The 19,230-nt window shown below is 45.7% G+C and overlaps 1 protein-coding gene and 1 long non-coding RNA gene across 3 annotated transcripts in view; one reads left to right on the plus strand and one right to left on the minus strand.

The window, feature by feature from the left end:
• The window catches only part of ZCCHC17 (zinc finger CCHC-type containing 17), a 95,077-nt gene that overhangs the window by 68,148 nt on the left and 7,699 nt on the right, over positions 1-19,230 (plus strand). For both annotated transcript variants that reach the window (XM_069756668.1, XM_069756669.1), the window contains exons 5-7: positions 3,220-3,311; positions 3,385-3,485; positions 14,101-14,219. In XM_069756668.1, the coding sequence (XP_069612769.1) occupies positions 3,220-3,311; positions 3,385-3,485; positions 14,101-14,219 (312 nt within the window). The remainder of the gene's footprint in view (positions 1-3,219; positions 3,312-3,384; positions 3,486-14,100; positions 14,220-19,230) is intronic.
• LOC138669849 (uncharacterized) lies at positions 211-9,693 on the minus strand. Its single transcript, XR_011319245.1, has 3 exons — positions 9,514-9,693; positions 3,017-3,132; positions 211-1,217 (listed from the first exon to the last, which is right to left on the minus strand). It is a non-coding gene; the product is annotated as an uncharacterized lncRNA (long non-coding RNA).

Raw genomic sequence — 19,230 nt, forward strand, 5'->3', positions numbered from 1 at the left:
ATAAACCTGTTGAATATTTTCTAAAAAATTCTTTAAAAAAAAAAAAAGTGTTTACCCCAAAAAGGGGTCAAAAAAATTTGGTTTTACACAAAAAGTTTTAAAAAAATCATAATAAAAATATGTTAACATTTTGTTTTGTTTCAAAACTATTTTAAGTGTCTTGATTTAACTATGATAAGAAACAAAAGGTACAAAAACATAACACACGTTGACAAGGTATAACATATTAGGTTTATTAGAAAACATACCAAACTTTAGGGAACTAAGTAATAAAACTTGGTGTCAATAAAATCATAACACTTTGTACATTAACACTATTCACAGAGACATCGAAGAAAGATCTCAAACTATGTTGTCTTGCCATGGAACTCTGCCTTCAGGTGACATGAAATACTCAGCAAAGTGGTCCCTCATTCTGGAAACCGAACCTGCGGCCCGCACAGAGTTGCTTTGATAGTCCCACAAGGTTGTCTGAGAGTCCTCATCATCCATGGAAACTGTCTCCTGGGAAATCACATAATTATGCAGCATCACACATGCCTTGACAACCTCATCCACAGTCTCTGTGTGCAGTTTTATGGCGGTTAGCAGCACTCGTCACTTTGCGGTTAAAATGCCAAACGGGCACTCGTCTTGCTCTCGTTAAGCGGTAATTAAATACTCGTTTGGTTCGGGTCAAAACTCTACTTGCATAAGCTTTTAGTAGGTGTGGTGACAGCTGGAATGCCTCATCACCAACACACACAAATGGCATAGGTGGTCCAGATGTTCACAGGAGTGGTCTTGCTGGTGGAAAATCATAGGTGTCTCCATATTGACGACACCCCATCGGAGAAGTTTTGAAGACTTGTGAGTCGTTTGACCGGCCATAGGCTCCAATGTCCACAGCCATAAATTTACAGTTGGCATCTGCTATGGCCATGAGTACGATTGAAAAGTACTTTTTGTAGTTAAAGTACTCTGAGCAAGATCCTGCAGGTTTTGCAATACGGATGTGTTTGCCATCTACGGCACCCAAGCAATTTAGGAAATGGCACAGTTTCTCAACATTTTCAGCACTCTGCAGCCAGATGTCCATTGTCGGCTGTGGAATGTATTCCTGGTGCAAGGTATCCCAGAGTGCGCGGCAGGTCACTTTCACAATTCTGGAAATTGTCGATATTCCAAGGCGGAACTGGTAATGCAGTGAAGTTAGGGATTCTCCGGTAGCAAGGAATCTGTGAAAAACATATAAAAATGTTATTAAAAATTGCAAACACCAACATTACATTTTGAAGCAATTTTCAAAAATATTATTATTTTTTTTTTTTTTTTTTTACAGTTTTGATAAATGGCACTGCGGAAGTTTTTGTTCTGTTTTAGTTAGTGCCTATTTAAACCAGCATTTTTACATCTGTGCATTCCTATTATGCATTCCTGTGAAATGGGCACAAACAATAAAATAATTGACATGCTGCAGAAAATGCAACGCAGTGTTCCAGCGCAGTATTTTCTGCAGCATGTTCACTGCTGTTGTGGTTTTCCATCGGTTAAAACATGTTTACATGACCTTAAATATGAACAATGATAAAAAAAACAAAAAACATAACAAGTAGACTTAAGGTACCGTCACACTGAACGATATCGCTAGCGATCCGTGACGTTGCAGCGTCCTGGCTAGCGATATCGTTGAGTTTGACACGCAGCAGTGATCAGGATCCTGCTGTGCCATCGTTGGTCGGCGCAGAAAGTCCAGAACTTTATTTTGTCGCTGATCTCCCGCAGACATCGCTGAATCGGCGTGTGTGACGCTGATTCAGTGATGTCTTCACTGGTAACCAGGGTAAACATCGGGTTACTAAGCGCAGGGCCGCGCTTAGTAACCCGATGTTTATCCTGGTTACCAGCGTAAATGTAAAAAAAAACAAACACTACATACTTACATTCCGTGTCTGTCCCCCGGCGCTGTGCTTCTCTGCACTGACAGTGAGCGCCAGCCGGAAAGCACAGCGGTGACGTCACCGCTGTGTTCTGCTTTCCGGCCGGCACTTACACGGTGCAGAGAAGCACAGCGCCGGGGGACACACACGGAATGTAAGTATGTAGTGTTTTGTTTTTTTTACGTTTACGCTGGTAACCAGGATAAACATCGGGTTACTAAGTGCGGCCCTGCGCTTAGTAACCCGATGTTTACCCTGGTTACCCGGGGACTGGCATCGTTGGTCGCTGGAGAGCTGTCTGTGTGACAGCTCTCCAGCGACCAAACAGCGACGCTGCAGCGATCGGGATCGTTGTCTAGATCGCTGCAGCATCGCTAAATGTGACGGTACCTTTACCGCAGTGTCGCCATCAGCCGCTCCGCCAGTGAGATGGAAAACCTCATCTGTGTGTCCTGCCTTTGGATGACATCCCCAACTTGTTCCAGCAAAACATCAAAGTGTTCCTGTCTCATCCGAACATAATTAAAGAATTTATCCGGGTTCTGCCGCAACTCCATGTAGAGAGTTGAATACACACCTCGGGTCATCTGCTGTGCATTTTTGGGATGTGTCCATAGTCGTCGCTGTAGAAGAATCCTCCGTCTTGCTGCTGCCTCCTTCTCCCGAACTATTATATCCAGCCGATTGGTCTCAAAAATCACATCAATAACTACGTTCGCAAACTTTACAAGCACTCCTTCCATCTCTGCCACTTTCTCTAACCCCTGTCAAAGATGGGCTGTAAAAACAGTCAATGTATAGGTTTCCCTATTTTCCAGTAGCCAATCACATTTGGGAGACTCCCATTTTTTTTGGCATGGAAAACGGATCCATCAAAAAATAAACAACTTTACAATTTACTTAGTAAAAATCCCCTCCGTTCTTAAGAACAAAGTGATTTCTAATTTTCTTGTTTACTGCTCATTAGCTAGGTTTCCAGGTAAGACTTCAGTGGTGGGCGTACAGTAGAAGGTGGCTGCATTACGCACGTGACTGTTGGCTCCCTATCTTGCGAGCCTCAGCGCATCACTGCTCCACTGATGTTACGGAGCCCTTACCTGCATCATTGGAGAGGGCACAGTTAGATAATCGGTGGCACAGTGCCACTAGTCCGAACGATCATTGCAGCAGGAGTACACCGTTCCCCCGACAAGTAGGAAGCTGGGTGAGAGAGCTGCAGAAGAATAGGAAACCGTCTCAATTAGTAAATGATGGGGTTTGCAGTGTTTTCCAGTGACAAATGTTTGTACTCTTGTTCCAGGTAAAGGATGGGAAGCTAAAAATCTCCTTATCAATGAAAGTTGTGCACCAAGGAACTGGAAAAGATTTAGACACCAATAATGTGGTGCTGGAGTAAGTGATGTCAAGTCAGAAATCTTTCACTTTTGCATGTGCTGTTTCCATTAACCCTGTTTGCTCTATTCAGGCAGGATGAGAGAAAAAGACGCGAGTTTAGAGACTACAGCAAACAGAAAATTACACTGGAGGCAGTGTTGAACACTGTGTGCAAGAAGTGCGGCTGTAAAGGTATGACATGCACATGTAAGATGTCATAGAGACCAGGTATAATTGAATTTTAAAATGCATTATTTTAGTCAGTGGGACTATTAATCATTAGAGAGACCTGTTGTGCAGATGCACGTTGGGCCATTAACAGACAAGCTCTAGAATAAAAACAATGAGCAACTATCCTGAAGTAAGTAAATATTAACCCCTTAACGACCGCCGATACGCCTTTTAACGGCGGCCGCTAAGGGTACTTAAACCACAGCGCCGTTAATTAACGGTGCTGTGGAAAAAGTGAATAGCGCCCCCCAGAGTCGGATTTTCTCCGGGGTCTCGGCTGCCGGGGGTAGCCGAGACCCCAGAGAACATGATTCGGGGTTTTTTTTACCGACCCCGCTTTTGCGATCGCCGGTAATTAACCGTTTACCGGTGATCGCAAAAAAAAAAACGCGATTTCTTTTTAATTTCTCTGTCCTCCGATGTGATCGCACATCGGAGGACAGAGAAATGGGGTCCCAGGTAGCCCCCCAATACTTACCTGTCTCCTCCGGTGCTCCTCGTGGCTCCCGGTGGGCGCCGCCATCTTCAAAATGCCGGCCGGCCGGCCCCAGGAGAATCTTTGAGGTCTCGGCTGCCGGGGGTAGCCGAGACCCCAAAGAACATGATCGGGCAAAAGAAAATGGCGGGCGCATGCGCAGTGCACCCGCCATCTGTCTCCATCTGCCGGCCGGCAGAAGAAAGCAGTTGGGGCTAAAATTAGGGTTAGGGCTAGGGTTGGGGTTCGGGCTAAATTTAGGGTTGGGGCTAAATTTAGGGTTAGGGTTGGGGCTAAATTTAGGGTTAGGGTTGGGGCTAAATTTAGGGTTAGGGTTGGGGCTAAATTTAGGGTTAGGCTTCTTTCACACTTACGTCGGTACGGGGCCGTCGCAATGAGTCGACCCGACATACCGACGCACGTTGTGAAAATTGTGCACAACGTGGGCAGCGGATGTAGTTTTTCAACGCATCTGCTGCCCAATCTATGTCCTGGGGAGGAGGGGGCAGAGTTACGGCCACGCATGCGCGGTAAGAAATGGCGGATGCGACGTACAAAAAAATGTTACATTGAACTTTTTTTGTGCTGACGGTCCGCCAAAACACAACTGATCCAGTGCACGACGGACGCGACGTGTGGCCATCCGTCACGATCCGTCAGCAATACAAGTCTATGGGCAAAAAAACGCATCCTGCGGGCACATTTGCAGGATCTGTTTGTTGTCCAAAACGACGGATTGCGACGGATGCAAGACGACGCAAGTGTGAAAGTAGCCTTAGGGCTAAGGTTAGGGTTGGGGCTAAAGTTAGGGTTAGAGTAGGGTTAGGGTTTGGATTAGGGTTGGTATTAGGGTTAGGATTGGCATTAGGGTTACGCTTGGGATTAGGGTTAGGTTTGGGATTAGGGTTAAGGTTAGGGTTGTGATTAGGGGTGTATTGGGATTAGGGTTAGGTTTGAGGTTAGGGTTGAGATTAGGATTAGGGGTGTGTTTGATTTAGGGTTTTGATTAGGGTTATGGTTAGGGTTGACATTAGGGTTGTTTTGGGGTAAGGGTTGTGATTATCGTTAGGGTTAGTGATTAGGATTATGGATCAGGTTGGGATTAGGGTTAGGGGTGTGTTGGGGTTAGGGTTGGAGCTAGAATTGGGGGGTTTCCACTGTTTAGGTACATCAGGGGGTCTCCAAACACGATAGCCAATTTTGCGCTCAAAAAGTCAAATCCCTCCCTTCTGAGCTCTGCCGTGCGCCAAAACAGTGGGTTACCCCCACATATGGGGCATCAGCGTACTCGGGATAAATTGGACAACAACTTCTGGGGTCCAATTTCTCCTGTTTCCCTTGTGAAAATAAAAACTTGGGGGCTACAATATCTTTTTTGTGGAAAAAAAAAATATTTTTTATTTTCACGACTCTGCATTCTAAACTTTTGTGAAGCACTTGGGCATTCAAAGTTCTCACCACACATCTATATAAGTTCCTTGGGGGGTCTAGTTTCCAAAACGGGGTCACTTGTGGGGGGTTACTACTGTTTAGGTACATCAGGGGCTCTGCAAACGCAACATAACGCCCACAGGCTATTCTATCTAAGTCTGCATTCCAAAACGGCGCTCCTTCCCTTCCGAGCTCTGCCGTGCGCCCAAACAGTGGTTTACCCCCACATATGGGGCATCAGTGTATTCAGGAGAAATTGCATAACAAAATTTATGTTTACATTTCTGTTTTTACACATGTGAAAATAAAAAAAAATGGTTTTGAATTAAGATGTTTGCAAAAAAAAGTTAAATGTTCATTTTTTCCTTCCACATTGTTTCAGTTCCTGTGAAGCACGTAAAGGGTAAATAAACTTCTTGAATGTGGTTTTGAGAACCTTGAGGGGTGTAGTTTTTAGAATGGTGTCACACTTCGTTATTTTCTATCATATAGACCCCTCAGAATGACTTCAAATGTGATGTGGTCCCTAAAAAAAATATGGTGTTGTAAAAATGAGAAATTGCTGGTCAACTTTTAACCCTTATAACTCCCTAACAAAAAAAAATTTTGTTTCCAAAATTGAGTGTTGTTCTATATTTGATTTTCGGCCATTCACTTGTCCTATTAGTAGTGACCATACTATGTATTATCGACTACTCTGATCTAGATAATGCCACTCGGATTTTTGTTGGCTTTTGCTTATGATGTAAAGTAGACATGTGGGAAATGTTATTTATTAACTATTTTTCGTGACATATCTCTCTGATTTAAGGGCATAAAAATACAAAGTTTGAAAATTGCAAAATTTTAAAAATTTTCGCCATATTTCCGTTTTTTTCATAAATAATCGCAAGTACTATCGAAGAAATGTTACCACTAACATGAAGTACAATATGTCACGAAAAAACAATCTCAGAATCAGCGGGATCCGTTGAAGCGTTCCAGAGTTATAACCTCATAAAGTGACAGTGGTCAGAATTGTAAAAATTGGCTCGGTCATTAAGTACCAAATTGGCTCTGTCACTAAGGGGTTAATAATACATGTAGATAACAGGGTGCTTAGTCGACACTATATTAAGGGCCCTCCCAGCACAACAAGGTGTATCCAATAAGTATGGTTACTAACTCTTACTGCAGGTTATTTGCTCATTATATTTTTCCTTGGTTTTGTCTGTTAATAGCTGCAGTGTGAATGTGCACCTATACCAACAGGTGTGCGGAGCAGGTGCATGAACCCTTCCCTTTTGGGCTGTGCAAGTTTATGTAGCTTTTGACAGGCAAATGTGAAACGGTCAGGCCTTGGTCCTGCTCTGCCTCCATCTATTTTGAGGCCTGCTGACACATAATGGTGTGAAATACTACAGCTAGAGATCATCCTGATTGGGTAGACCTTATCGCGGTGCAATGGCTTTTTGTGGGTTTTTTTTTTTTTAATTAAAATAGTTTTACCTAAGTACCCTCTGTTATTTACACGTACGATTACTATTTAGTTTCTTACTATAGAGTATTTGCTCATTGTTTTTATCCTAGGTTTAGTAATTATAACTGTTTAGGCATTCTAATTTCCATCACTCTTGTAGCCCAGCTGTATGCCAAGGTGGTTTTCATTTTGGATGCTGCCCTTCCCGTGGTTGTTCCTTCCCGGTGAAAGACCTGGCTATTTATTGCTTGCGTTGAGAAACACGTGATGGTGTCTCCGCGGCTTATCTACATGAATCCTGGGTTCATTGACTTCTTGAATCCAAGCAGTCTCCTGGGCCCAGGCCCACACAAGAGTCCTTCAGTCCCACATCCTGATGCATTCAAAAGGACACCAGAATGCATTAAGCAGGAGGATTCCTTAGCCCACTCACGTAAAATCCTCCCTCTCATGGTGGCTGAACTCCCAGTACCTTCAACGGGGAGTCAGCTGGGATCAAATTCCTTTGAAGGTGCTCCCAACAGATGCAAGCCAGAGAGGTTGAGGCGCCATGATGGAAGGTTCCCACTTCCAAGGGTTGTGGCCCCCAAACATCAGGTCCAGATCCTCGAATCTGAGGGAACTAAAATGGAGGAGGCGCTAAAAGCCGCATCTATCCTCAGCCAAGGTCACCATATACAATATGCACCAGCCTGAGGTTAACCGCTGCCAGGATTTTTTCCTGGGCGAAAAAACATCTCCTGTCCATCTCAGCCATGCACATAAAGGGATCGAACAATGCCCAGGTGGATTTCCTCAGCAAGAGATTTCCATCCTGGAGAATGGTCTCTAAACCAAGAGATATTCCTATTGCTAGTCTGGAGATGGGGAAGTCCCAACGTGGATCTCTTTGCCAACAGTCAGAACACGAAGTCGAGCACTTTCTTTTCCCTCAACCCCTCAGACACGAGGCACAGGGACTGGATGCCTTCTCCCATCCTTGGAAGTTTGCTCTGGCATACGCCTTCCCGCCAATTCCTATGTTACGAAGAACGCTACAAAAGATCCGGACAGACCAAGTCACAACGATTCTGGTAGCACCGATGTGGCCAGGAAAAAGCTGGTAGGCGCATTAACAGACATGTCTCTGGAAGGCCCGATACTTCTACCTCAAATAGTCGACCTTCTTCATCAGGGACCCCTGCTACACCCAGACTTACACAGACTAAAACTGGCGGCCTGGTTACTGAGGCCGAGATTCTGAGAGCCAGAGGTCTCTCAGATGACGTTATCCAAACCCTACAAAAAAGTAGGAAACCAGTAACTAACTCCATCTATGGCAAAATTTTGAAAAAAATTTCTTCCTAGTGTTTCCCAAACAAACCTGATCCATTCCATCCCAATATCGCACAAATATTAGAATTCCTCCAAAAGGGACTGGAGTTAGAACTCTCGCCTAGCACCTAAACGTTCAGGTGTCGGCACTGGGTTCCTTTTTTGATCAGGATTTAGCAGGTCACCGTTGGGTTAAAGGTTTCTTGACATCTGCAACTAGGATTCGCTCTAGTCTCCATGTCCAAACCCCTCCTTGGGATTTGAACCTCGTACTAAATAGTGTGACCGGGGATCCCTTTGAGCCCTTATCAGCCATCAGCTTAAAAATCCTGACTCCCAAAACTGTCTTCCTAGTAGCAATCACTACCGCTAGGCGTATAGGAGAGCTACAGGCTTTGTCAGTACAGGAGCCATATTTAACCATATCCATGGATAGCATAATCCTTAAGCTAGAACCTTCTTTTATGCCTAAGGTGGTCTCGGACTTCCACAGAAGTTAGGATATCATTCTACCCTCATTCTGTCCAAATCCCTCTAATCCAAAGGAAGAAGCCTTTCACACCCTGGATGTCCGCAGGGTGGTCCTCTTCTACCTCCAACAAACGGAAAGTTGAAGGATAGACCAGAACCTATTCGTCCAGTTCTCAGGACAGAATAAAGACAAAAAAGCAGCTAAAAGTACGATCGCTAACTGGATCAAACAGGCCATTTGTCTTGCATATTCACCCCGAAAGCTTACGGCATCGCTGAAAGCTCACTCCACCCGTTCAGTCTGGACTTCCTGGGCAGAGAGAGGGAACGCATCATCTGAGCAGATATGCAGAGCTGCCACCTGGTCGTCAGTTCATACATTCACCAGGCATTACAGGCTAAATTTCAATAGGGACCTATCGTTTGGCAGATGTGTGCTGCAGGCAGTTGTCCCTCCCTAAAGAAATTAGCTGTTGGTATCACTGTGATACTGCTGTCATGGAAGGTGACTGGAGAAAATAGAATTAGATTTACCGGTAATTTGGTTTCTAGGAACCTTCCACGACAACACTAATTTCCCTCCCTATCTGATATTCTTATTGGATGGTTCCTGCACTTAAGTGGTAACTGTACATGCTACTGTGTCCAGAAAAAACACTGGTGGTTGCAGGAAGGGGAAGGGTATTTAACCTCATTGTTTCCTGTCCCCTATTAGGGCGGGGAGACATTCTCCGATACTGCTTTCGTGGAAGGTTCCTAGAAACCGAATTACCGGTAAGTCTAATTCTATTTTTCAGTTCAGAGCTCTGCAGGAATATAATACTCTAGTTATTCCATACCTGGATGATTGTCTAGTTGTCAGCAGATCAATAGAACATTGCAATTTTCAGATAGCAGGGGTCAGAGCTACCCTGACAGAAATACGCTGGCTCCTGAACCGGAATAATTCAAGAATAGTTCCTTCAAGAGTTCAGACCTTATTGTGCCTTCTCTTAGACTCAGAAGTTTCGAGCTGTTATCTACATAAAGAGAAGAAAGGAAAGGTATCATGCCTGGTATCAGAAGCAATATACAACCCTACCATGACTCTCATAACAGCTATATCATTATTGGGGACACTGACATCATGTATCCAAGTGGTACTGTGGGCTCAATTGCATACCAGACAGTTACAGCAGGAGATCCTGATAAGCAAAAAGGCGCTTAAAGGGTATTTAGAAGGAAGAATACATTTTTCTTCAGCGGCAAGAGACTTAGAGACTAGAGATTACTAGAGACTTTGAAAACCTATGCTGGAGAGTGAAAAAACTGGGAGCACAGGAAGTCTTCTCATCCATTCTCCCAGTGGATGGACATGTAAAACACCTGACAGGGCCGTGGGGTACTTGGTACCGGGTCCGGTACTTAAAGGGACATGTCACAGCGGCGGCGACCCGGTCCGTGGCCCTGGGCGCCCATGTTAAAGGGACGGTCTTTAAAGGGATTTGTAGAAATAAAAAAAAGTTCATGACGCCACCTGTGGTATTCGGTCAGGGATGACCAACGCTACTTAAAGGGGTCCCCTGGGGTGATGTTATGGCAGCCAGATGGTATAACTTCCCACAGGTGAAGTAGGTCCCCAGGGCTCCCGGTGAATAGATGGAGGATGGTGACTGGTGCAGTAAAGAATGAAGGGCACAGTTGTGCAGTCTTTTTACCTCTTTACTGATGGTAGCAGGTAGCCACAGTCCAGGGCACCAGATCACAGGTACAGGCAGGGTCCGGCCGACTTGGAAGCGAGTTCAGAGTCCAGCTTTACCAGGTGGAGTTAAAAGCCTTCCTCTTAACGCGGTGGTATTATAGTCCCTTACTGCCTATGGCTTTGTAGCAAGGCCCTCTCCGTTATCTCTGTGCTTTGTTGAACTGGGACACGAACCCATATGACAGGTGACTCAAGCCTTTTTACAGGGTCTCTATCACGACCCAGGCTCTGTGTCACTGTCTCCCCTGGGCGTTAGGGCGAACAGATGATGTATAATCCAGCTGTCCTGCCAGTTTCTGCTATGTGTCTTAGAGCCCCACAAAAGCCTCGGTCTTCCGGCTACCGGTGTCTGCGCTCTATCAGGGATGTAGCCCAGTCCCAGCTATTCTCCCCTGTTGTCACTCTCCTGTGCTTCGCTCTCCGGCACGTTAGCTAAAAGCTGTTCTTCCTTCTGTATCTCGCCATCTAGGAGCTACAGCACTTCAGGCTGTACGCCCCTCACCCATCCTTCTGCCTCAGACTGCTCCAGTCTGCTGTCTGGCTCCAACTGTCTAAATCTTTCTAACTGCCTAGCAACTGCCCAGCAACTAACTCCTCCTCCCGACCAAAGAGAGAGCAGCTCCCCTGAAGTCGGGTGTAGAGCTCCCCCTTCTGGCCTGAAGTCAGAATGGTGTTGTATGTGCTAATTACCTGTTAAAAGGAATCTTCCATCGCTTCCAAGCGTGACATCACGCTCTCCATGAGGAAAGCAATGCCACTGTGACAACCAGGACCCTGGGGCATCACACATTGAACAAGAAGATTGAACAGGATTCTACACATATTTGGTAGATGACTTGCTACAATCATCAGGAGAGCTTTAGATTGGAGCATTATGGGATGTGAAATATACGACCAGGAAAAAGTATGCAGCTAATTAATTCTTTTGAGAACCCTCTTATTAGAAGTGGAAAATAAGAACAAAGACAACAAATTCTGAATGCAAATAGAGGAGCAAGAGAAACCAAATACAAACTAAGATGTTCATACGCCAAAAAAGAAATAGTTTGACGGCACCGCTACTGGGCGAGATTGCTCATTCACTGTAAATACCCTCTGACTTAGACCGCACCTGTGCACATCCAGAAAAGTAGTACATGATATGTGCAGTAAAAAGATATTGATGGCACTCACTGGTCCCCCCTTCATGACCTTGGGATTTTTCGTTTTTCCGTGTTCGTTTTTCACTCCTCTCCTTCCCAGAGCCATAACTTTTTTATTTTTCCGTCAATTTGGCCATGTGAGGGCTTATTTTTTGCGGGACGAGTTGTACTTTTTGGTTTTAGCATGCCGTGTACTAGAAAACGGGGAAAAAATTCCAAGTGCGGTGAAATTGCAAAAAAAGTGCAAGCCCACACTTGTTTTTTGTTTGGCTTATTTGCTAGGTTCACTAAATGCTAAAACTAACCTGCCATTATGATTCTCCAGGTCACTACGAGTTCATAGACACCTAACATGACTAGGTTATTTTTTACCTAAGTGGTGAAAAAAAAATTCCAAACTTTGCTAAAAAAAAAATTAAAAAAAATTGCGCCATTTTCCGATACCCGTAGCGTCTCCATTTTTCATGATCTGGGGTCGGTTGAAGGCTTATTTTTTGCGTGCCGAGATGACGTTTTTAATGATAGCATTTTGGTGCTGATACGTTCTTTTGATCGCCCGTTATTGCATTTTAATGCAATGTCGCGGCGACCAAAAAAACGTAATTCTGGCGTTTCGCGTTTTTTTCTCGCTACGCCGTTTAGTGATCAGGTTAATGCTTTTGTTTAATTGATAGATCGGGCGATTCTGAGCGCGGCGATACCAAATATGTGTAGATTTGATTTTTTTTTTTTATTCATTTATTTTGATTGGGGCGAAAGGGGGGTGATTTAAACTTTTTTATTTTTTTCACATTTTTTTTTACTTTTTTTTTTTTTTAACTTTTGCCATGCTTCAATAGCCTCCATGGAAGGCACAGCACGATCGGCTCTGCTACATTGCAGCGATCATCAGATCGCTGCTATGTAGCAGAATTGCAGGTGTGCTGTGAGCGCCGACCACAAGGTGGCGCTCACAGCTGCCGAGGATCAGTAACCATAGAGGTCTCAAGGACCTCTATGGTTACTATTCTGAAGCATCGCCGACCCCCGATCATGTGACGGGGGTCTGCGATGACGTCATTTCCGGCCGCCCGGCCGGAAATGGTAGTTAAATGCCGCTGTCTGCGATTGACAGCGGCATTTAACTAGTTAATAGGTGCGGGCAGATCGCGCTTCTGCCCGCGCCTATTACGGGCACATGTCAGCTGTTCAAAACAGCTGACATGTCCCGGCTTTGATGCGGGCTCACCGCGGAGCCCTGCATCAAAGTAGGGGATCTGACCTCGGACGTACTATCCCGTCCGAGGTCAGAAAGGGGTTAAATCTTCATGCTTTATTCAAATACCTAAAACATCGTGGCCAGGAGAACAGGTTAATAGGATGTGCGAGCCAGTGCTGACGACGGCCGTTTCGCGCAACAAGAGAATGCCAAGAGTGTGCAAAGCAGTCATCAAAGCAAAAGGTGGCTACTTTGAAGAACCTACGAGGGGCGATCCAAAAGTAATGATAATCGGTTATTTCTATTGCACACAGAAATTAAAATAAAATGTTTTCTTCTCTCTTAGGTACCCACTAGTCCAGGAAAAAAAAATTACTTAAATAGACCACGATTCCCGGGAGCTACATTCATTTGAATATGAACTGCCGAGGAGTGAACATCAAAATGGAAAAAAACGAGCTCAGAGCTGTCATCAAATACCTCTGCTTAAAAAAAAATGACTACCAAAGAAATACACAGCGACTTGGTGGAAACATTGGGGGACTCTTCTCCTCCATATTCCACAGTTGCACGCTGGGCCAAGGAATTTAAGCTGGGAAGAACATCGACAGAAAATGAACATCGTGAAGGACGCCCATCCACGTCCCTCAATGAAGAAAACGTGAAAAAAGTTGAAGAAGTTGTATTGGCAGATCGAAGAGAGGGTCAAGATCAAGAATTTTTTTCGAAGGGAATTCTAAGTTTAGAAAAGAGATGGACTAAATGTATAGACTTGTTAGGAGACTATGTAGAAAAATAAATTTATTTTTTGACTATATTCATTGTGTTTAGTATTGATTATCATTACTTTTGGATCGCCCCTCGTAGAATATAAGACATAATTTCAGTTGTTTCACACTTTTTTGTTAAGTATATAATTCCAGATGTGTTAATTCATAGTTTTGATGCCTTCAGTGTGAATGTAACATTTTCATAGTCCTGAAAATACAGAAAAATCTTTAAATGAGAAGGTGTGTCCAAACTTTTGGTCTGTACTGTGTGTGTGTGTGTGTGTGTGTGTGTGTGTGTGTATATATATATATATATATATATATATATATATATATATATATATATATTTATATATATATATATATTTATTTTTTTTTAATTCGTGACGTTTTCCAGCTTTTCTTCATATCTCACTGAATGGAACAGGTAGTCACAATGAGATCCGTAGTTGGATAGTAGTGATACTTTATTTTAATTCAAGACATTGAAAAAAAGGCACCTTTTTAATTTTTTTTCTAAAAAAAAATATGTTAAAATTCCGTAATATGTGTTAATTACTGCATTGTTCTTCTAGGTCACTTTGCCAAAGATTGTTTCATGCAGCCTGGGGGAACAAAATACAGTTTAGTGCCAGAAGAGGATGAAGATGAGGATGCTGATAAGAAAATAGATAAGCATGTTAAGAAAAAAAAGGTGATTGAGGACTTAATGACCACAAGAGAACATTAATTCCATTCTGTGATTCTATTCTGAGAAGTAGTTTCCCCATTAAATTTAGGACCTGGACAATGTGACCTGTTTAACCTCTTGGTGACCACCAACATGTCTTTTTACTGACCTGAGATATAAGAATAGCATCCCCCAACTGGTGAAAATGCAGCACTTCTCAACTATAGCTGACACCCTGCTGCATCAACCACAGTCAGTTTCAGCACGGACTAAAGCTGTCTAAAGGTACTGTCACACATAACGATATCGTTAACGATATCGTTGCGTGACAGCAACCAACGATCAGGCCCCTGCTGGGAGATCGTTGGTCGCTGGGGAAAGTCCAGGACTTTATTTATTTATCACCCGCTGACATCGCTGATTCAGCGATGTCTTCACTGGTAACCAGGGTAAACATCGGGTTACTAAGCGCAGGGCCGCGCTTAGTAACCCGATGTTTACCCTGGTTACCATTGTAAATGTAAAAAAAAAACCAGTACATACTTACATTCCGGTGTCTGGTCACGTCCCCTCGCCTTCAGCTTCCCGCACTGACTGTGAGCGCCGGCCGGCCGTAAAGCAGAGCACAGCGGTGACGTCACCGCTCTGCTTTACGGCCGGCGCCCAGTCAGTGCGGGAAGCTGAAGGCGAGGGACGTGACCAGACACCGGAATGTAAGTATGTACTGGTTTTTTTTTTTACATTTACAATGGTAACCAGGGTAAACATCAGGTTACGCTCTGCAGACCTCGGCACAGTGGGTGCTTTGTAATGACGTAAAAGGGAGAATGATGTAAGAGGGAGCATCAGCTGACTCTCCTTCCTCAGTCATTTTTCTCTGATCGCCCATGACGGCACCACGGAGAGAGGGGATCCGCCCACCAAGGACAGGAAACCTACGGATAAAAAGGCGGTACCACTCTCCCGCATCAGTTGGTTTCCTGTCCTTGATGGGAGACCTACGGACTTACCAGTCGTCGTTGGAATTCCGGGGCCAACCAGTCCGATTCAGGCAGCTGGGGTCCCTCTGCCTCGGCTAGGGTGGTGACCCGAAGCGCCACCGCTGGGAGCCAGTGGGCCGACAGGGTGTGCGGGGGAGGTGACAAGGAGTTCGCGGTCACCTCCCCAGGTAAGATGCAGCAGCGGCAACATCCAGGGGGGTCCCTCTGTGGTTGCGGGAGGTGCGGCGTGGCCCTCCCCTAGCACGCGTCAGCCTGCACACTGCACGCCATCGGGTATGCAGAGCCACGCAGTAGGGTCTGCATAGGACCGGGGGTGCCGGTCAGCAGCGCCATATCTGCACTCCGGGCGGCCATCCTGTGAGTACGGCGCATGCCAGGAGTTGCGCTGGTCTCGCGAGACGCTGGGCTGGATCTGCGCAGGCGTCGGCGTTCGGCGCTCCTCGCCGTCGGCTGAGCGCTACTGCGCAGGCGTCGCCAAAAGATAGGTCGCTTGGGCGTTCCAAAGGCGCCGCAGAAGCGTCTGCGCAGGCGTCGCCAAAGGATAGGTCGCTTGGGCGTTCCAAAGGCGCCGCAGAAGCGTCTGCGCAGGCGCTCCTCGCCGTCGGTTAAGCGCTACTGCGCAGGCGCCGGGGAAAGCGGCGGGAGCTTTAAAAATGGGGGATTTACTTCCTCTCAGCGGCTCTGCAGTTTATCAGCAAGAGCCTTAGGAGCTACTAAGCGTCGCAGCATCAGGCGCAGCCAGCGTTATTAGCAGCAGACCAGCAGCAGTATGAGCGACCCGGCGTCTCCCCTGCCTGGATCACCTCCACCTACAGCATCGCCTCAGCAGCAGCAAAAAAGGCGACAGCAGAAAAGTTACCAGGACACCGGCAAAGAACGCCAAAGGTCTCAACACAGCAAGGAGTCCAGCACGGCGTCGGGGAAAAAGCCAGAGGCTGAGAATCCCCAACCGGTATTTATGGGTCCTGGAGGTGGTAAGTTGATCTTCGTGAAAGTTAGAGACAGTAAGATTATTATTTGTCTCTTTTAGGGGAGGAAAAGCGTAGGCAAAACAAAGCACAAAGCCTGTGCCATCTGTAAAGAGGATCTTCCACCCGCATGGGAAAAGCAGCTATGCAATTCCTGCATACAGCAAACAGTATCTGAAAGCCTGCCTGGGTTTGCAACAGATCTTAAAAACCTGATTAAAGAACAGGTGGAAGACACCTTTAGATCCCTTAAAAGGGGAAAAAAACGGAGAAGGACCAGACACAGGTCCCCGTCCCCAGTCTCTAAATCTGACAGCGATAGTGCGAGTTCAGCATCCTCCGACTCCTCCTCCTTATCCTCATCATCCACTTCTTCCTCAGGAGGTCACAATTGTTTCCCGCTAGAGGACACTGATGGCCTCATAAAGGCAGTGAGGAGTACTATGGGAATAGTAGACCCCCACCCCAAAAAGTCAGCACAAGACATCATGTTTGGGGGATTAGAACAAAAAAAGAGGAGAGCTTTTCCGCTTAACGAAGCAATTGCAGCGTTAATTAAAAAGGAATGGAAAAAACCCATGAAAAAGACTCTCCTAACCCCGAAAAGGAAATACCCCTTCGAGGATGAATCCTGTTCCTTCTGGGAAAAAGCTCCCAAATTAGATGTAGCAATAGCCAAAGCATCAAAGAAATTCGCTCTCCCGTTTGAGGACATGGGGGTCCTAAAAGACCCTATGGACAAGAAGGCGGACGCCTTCCTCAAGGGCTCTTGGGAGTCAGCGGGAGGAGGCCTGAAACCAGCAGTGGCAGCAGCTTGCACATCCCGCTCCCTAATGATCTGGTTAAATCAACTAGAGGGTCAATTAAAAGGGAAAACCTCCCGAGACTCGATGCTGAAAACATTACCTGTAATAAGGGGAGCGGCGGCTTTTCTGGCTGACGCCTCAGCAGACTCTATCAGGTTAGCCGCCAGGTCAGCAGTGTTCGCCAATGCGGCCAGGCGTGCCCTCTGGCTTAAAAATTGGCCTGGCGATCTGCAAACAAAAACAAAACTATGTACTATCCCCTGCGAAGGGGAGTTTTTGTTCGGTTCCACATTAGATGACATCCTGGAAAAAGCCGGGGACAAGAAAAAGTCTTTTCCCTCCCTTGGTCTCCCCTCTTACCGGAAGCCCTTTCGGAACAAGAGGTTTTTCCGCAAGAACCCTGGGAGAGGCCAGGGAAAGTGGGAGGATAAGAGGAACAAAAACAAGGGGTTCATCTTTAACAAAAACCCCACTGATAACAAGAAACCTTCTCAATGAAGGTTCGCCCCAGGTGGGAGGGAGGTTATCTCTCTTTCTTCCAGCCTGGAAAAAGATTACCTCCAGTCAATGGATTCTGAACATTATAGAATCAGGCCTGAGGCTGACATTCAAAAGATGCCCCCGTCCCTCTTTTATGATGACATCCATAAGATCTTCGGCAGAAGAACAGCTGGCTCTGGAAAACGAGGTCATCGAGTTAGTAAAAAAGGGTGTACTCCTGGAGGTTCCCCCACAAGAAAGAGGGCAAGGGTACTATTCCCCTCTATTCCTGAGGAAGAAACCAGACGGTTCCTTCAGGACTATTATAAATCTAAAGAAACTAAACGATTACCTGGAGATTCAAGCATTCAAAATGGAAACGATAAAGTCATCTATCAAGATGTTGTTTCCCCAATGCTTCATGGTGGTCCTGGACTTAAAGGACGCATATTATCACGTCCCAATACACAAAGATCACCAGAGATTCCTCAGGATGGCAGTTCACATCAGGGGAGTCCTAAAACACTTCCAGTTTTCAGCTCTACCATTTGGTCTTGCCATACCTCCGAGGATTTTCACAAAGCTGATAGCGGAGGTAATGGCTCACCTCAGAGAAGAAAATACCCTAATCGTTCCATATCTGGACGATTTCTTGGTGATAGGCTCCTCCCCGCAACATTGCGAGGATCAACTGGCAATAGTGATGCATTCTTTGAAGGAATTGGGCTGGCTAATAAACATGGGAAAGTCCAGACTAATGCCTTCTCAGGTCCAGGAGTACCTGGGTCTCACTCTAGACTCCAAAAAGATGGAATGTCGTCTCCCGGAGTACAAGATACAAAAACTAAAAAGTTTAGTATCGAGAACCCAATCTCTCCCCTCCATAACACTCCGTCAGGCCATGTCCCTCTTAGGCTCTATGACCTCTTGCATCCCTGCAGTCCAGTGGGCCCAATTACATTCAAGAGAACTTCAATGGCAGATATTATCGGAGCAAATCCATCTAGGAGGGCATTTAGACGGGCAGTTGACTTTATCTCCTCGCACCAATCACTCTCTAACATGGTGGAAATCGCAGGAAAATCTTTCCCAGGGAGTCCCGTGGGTAATTCAGATCTCGAAAGTCCTGACTACGGATGCAAGCCCTTCAGGGTGGGGGGCTCATCTGGGCGACCTAGTAACCCAGGGCACTTGGTCTCCATCCACAGTCAACAAATCCTCCAACATGAAGGAGCTCCTTGCAGTAAAATTTGCCCTTCAGGAATTCTTGGGGGTCCTTCACTCTCACCATGTAAGAGTAATGTCGGACAATCGGGTGGTAGTATCTTACCTAAATCACCAGGGGGGCACCCGTTCCAAAAATCTAATGGAGGTGACCAATTCAATCCTGCAAATAGCCGAGAGCAACCTCTTATCCCTAACAAGCTTACACATAAGGGGAGTGGACAACTACAAAGCAGACTTCCTCAGCCGGTCCAGTCTAAAACAGGGGGAATGGGAACTAAATCAGGCGATATTCACCCAGATCACAGAAAGATGGGGCGTTCCCAAAATACATCTCTTTGCGAGTCATCTAAACAAAAAAGTAACCTCTTTTTGCTCCCTATCTCCCCTGGGGAACCCAGTAGCTGTGGACGCCTTCCTGATATCTTGGGGTCACCATCTGGTATATGCCTTCCCTCCTCTTATTCTGATTCCAGCAGTGCTGAGGAAGATTCGGGAGGACGGGGCGCTGGTCATCTTAATTGCCCCGTTCTGGCCGAAGAGGCCTTGGTTCTCA

Source organism: Ranitomeya imitator, chromosome 3 (genome assembly GCF_032444005.1).
Source record: "Ranitomeya imitator isolate aRanImi1 chromosome 3, aRanImi1.pri, whole genome shotgun sequence".
NCBI classification, from domain to species: Eukaryota; Metazoa; Chordata; class Amphibia; order Anura; family Dendrobatidae; genus Ranitomeya; species Ranitomeya imitator.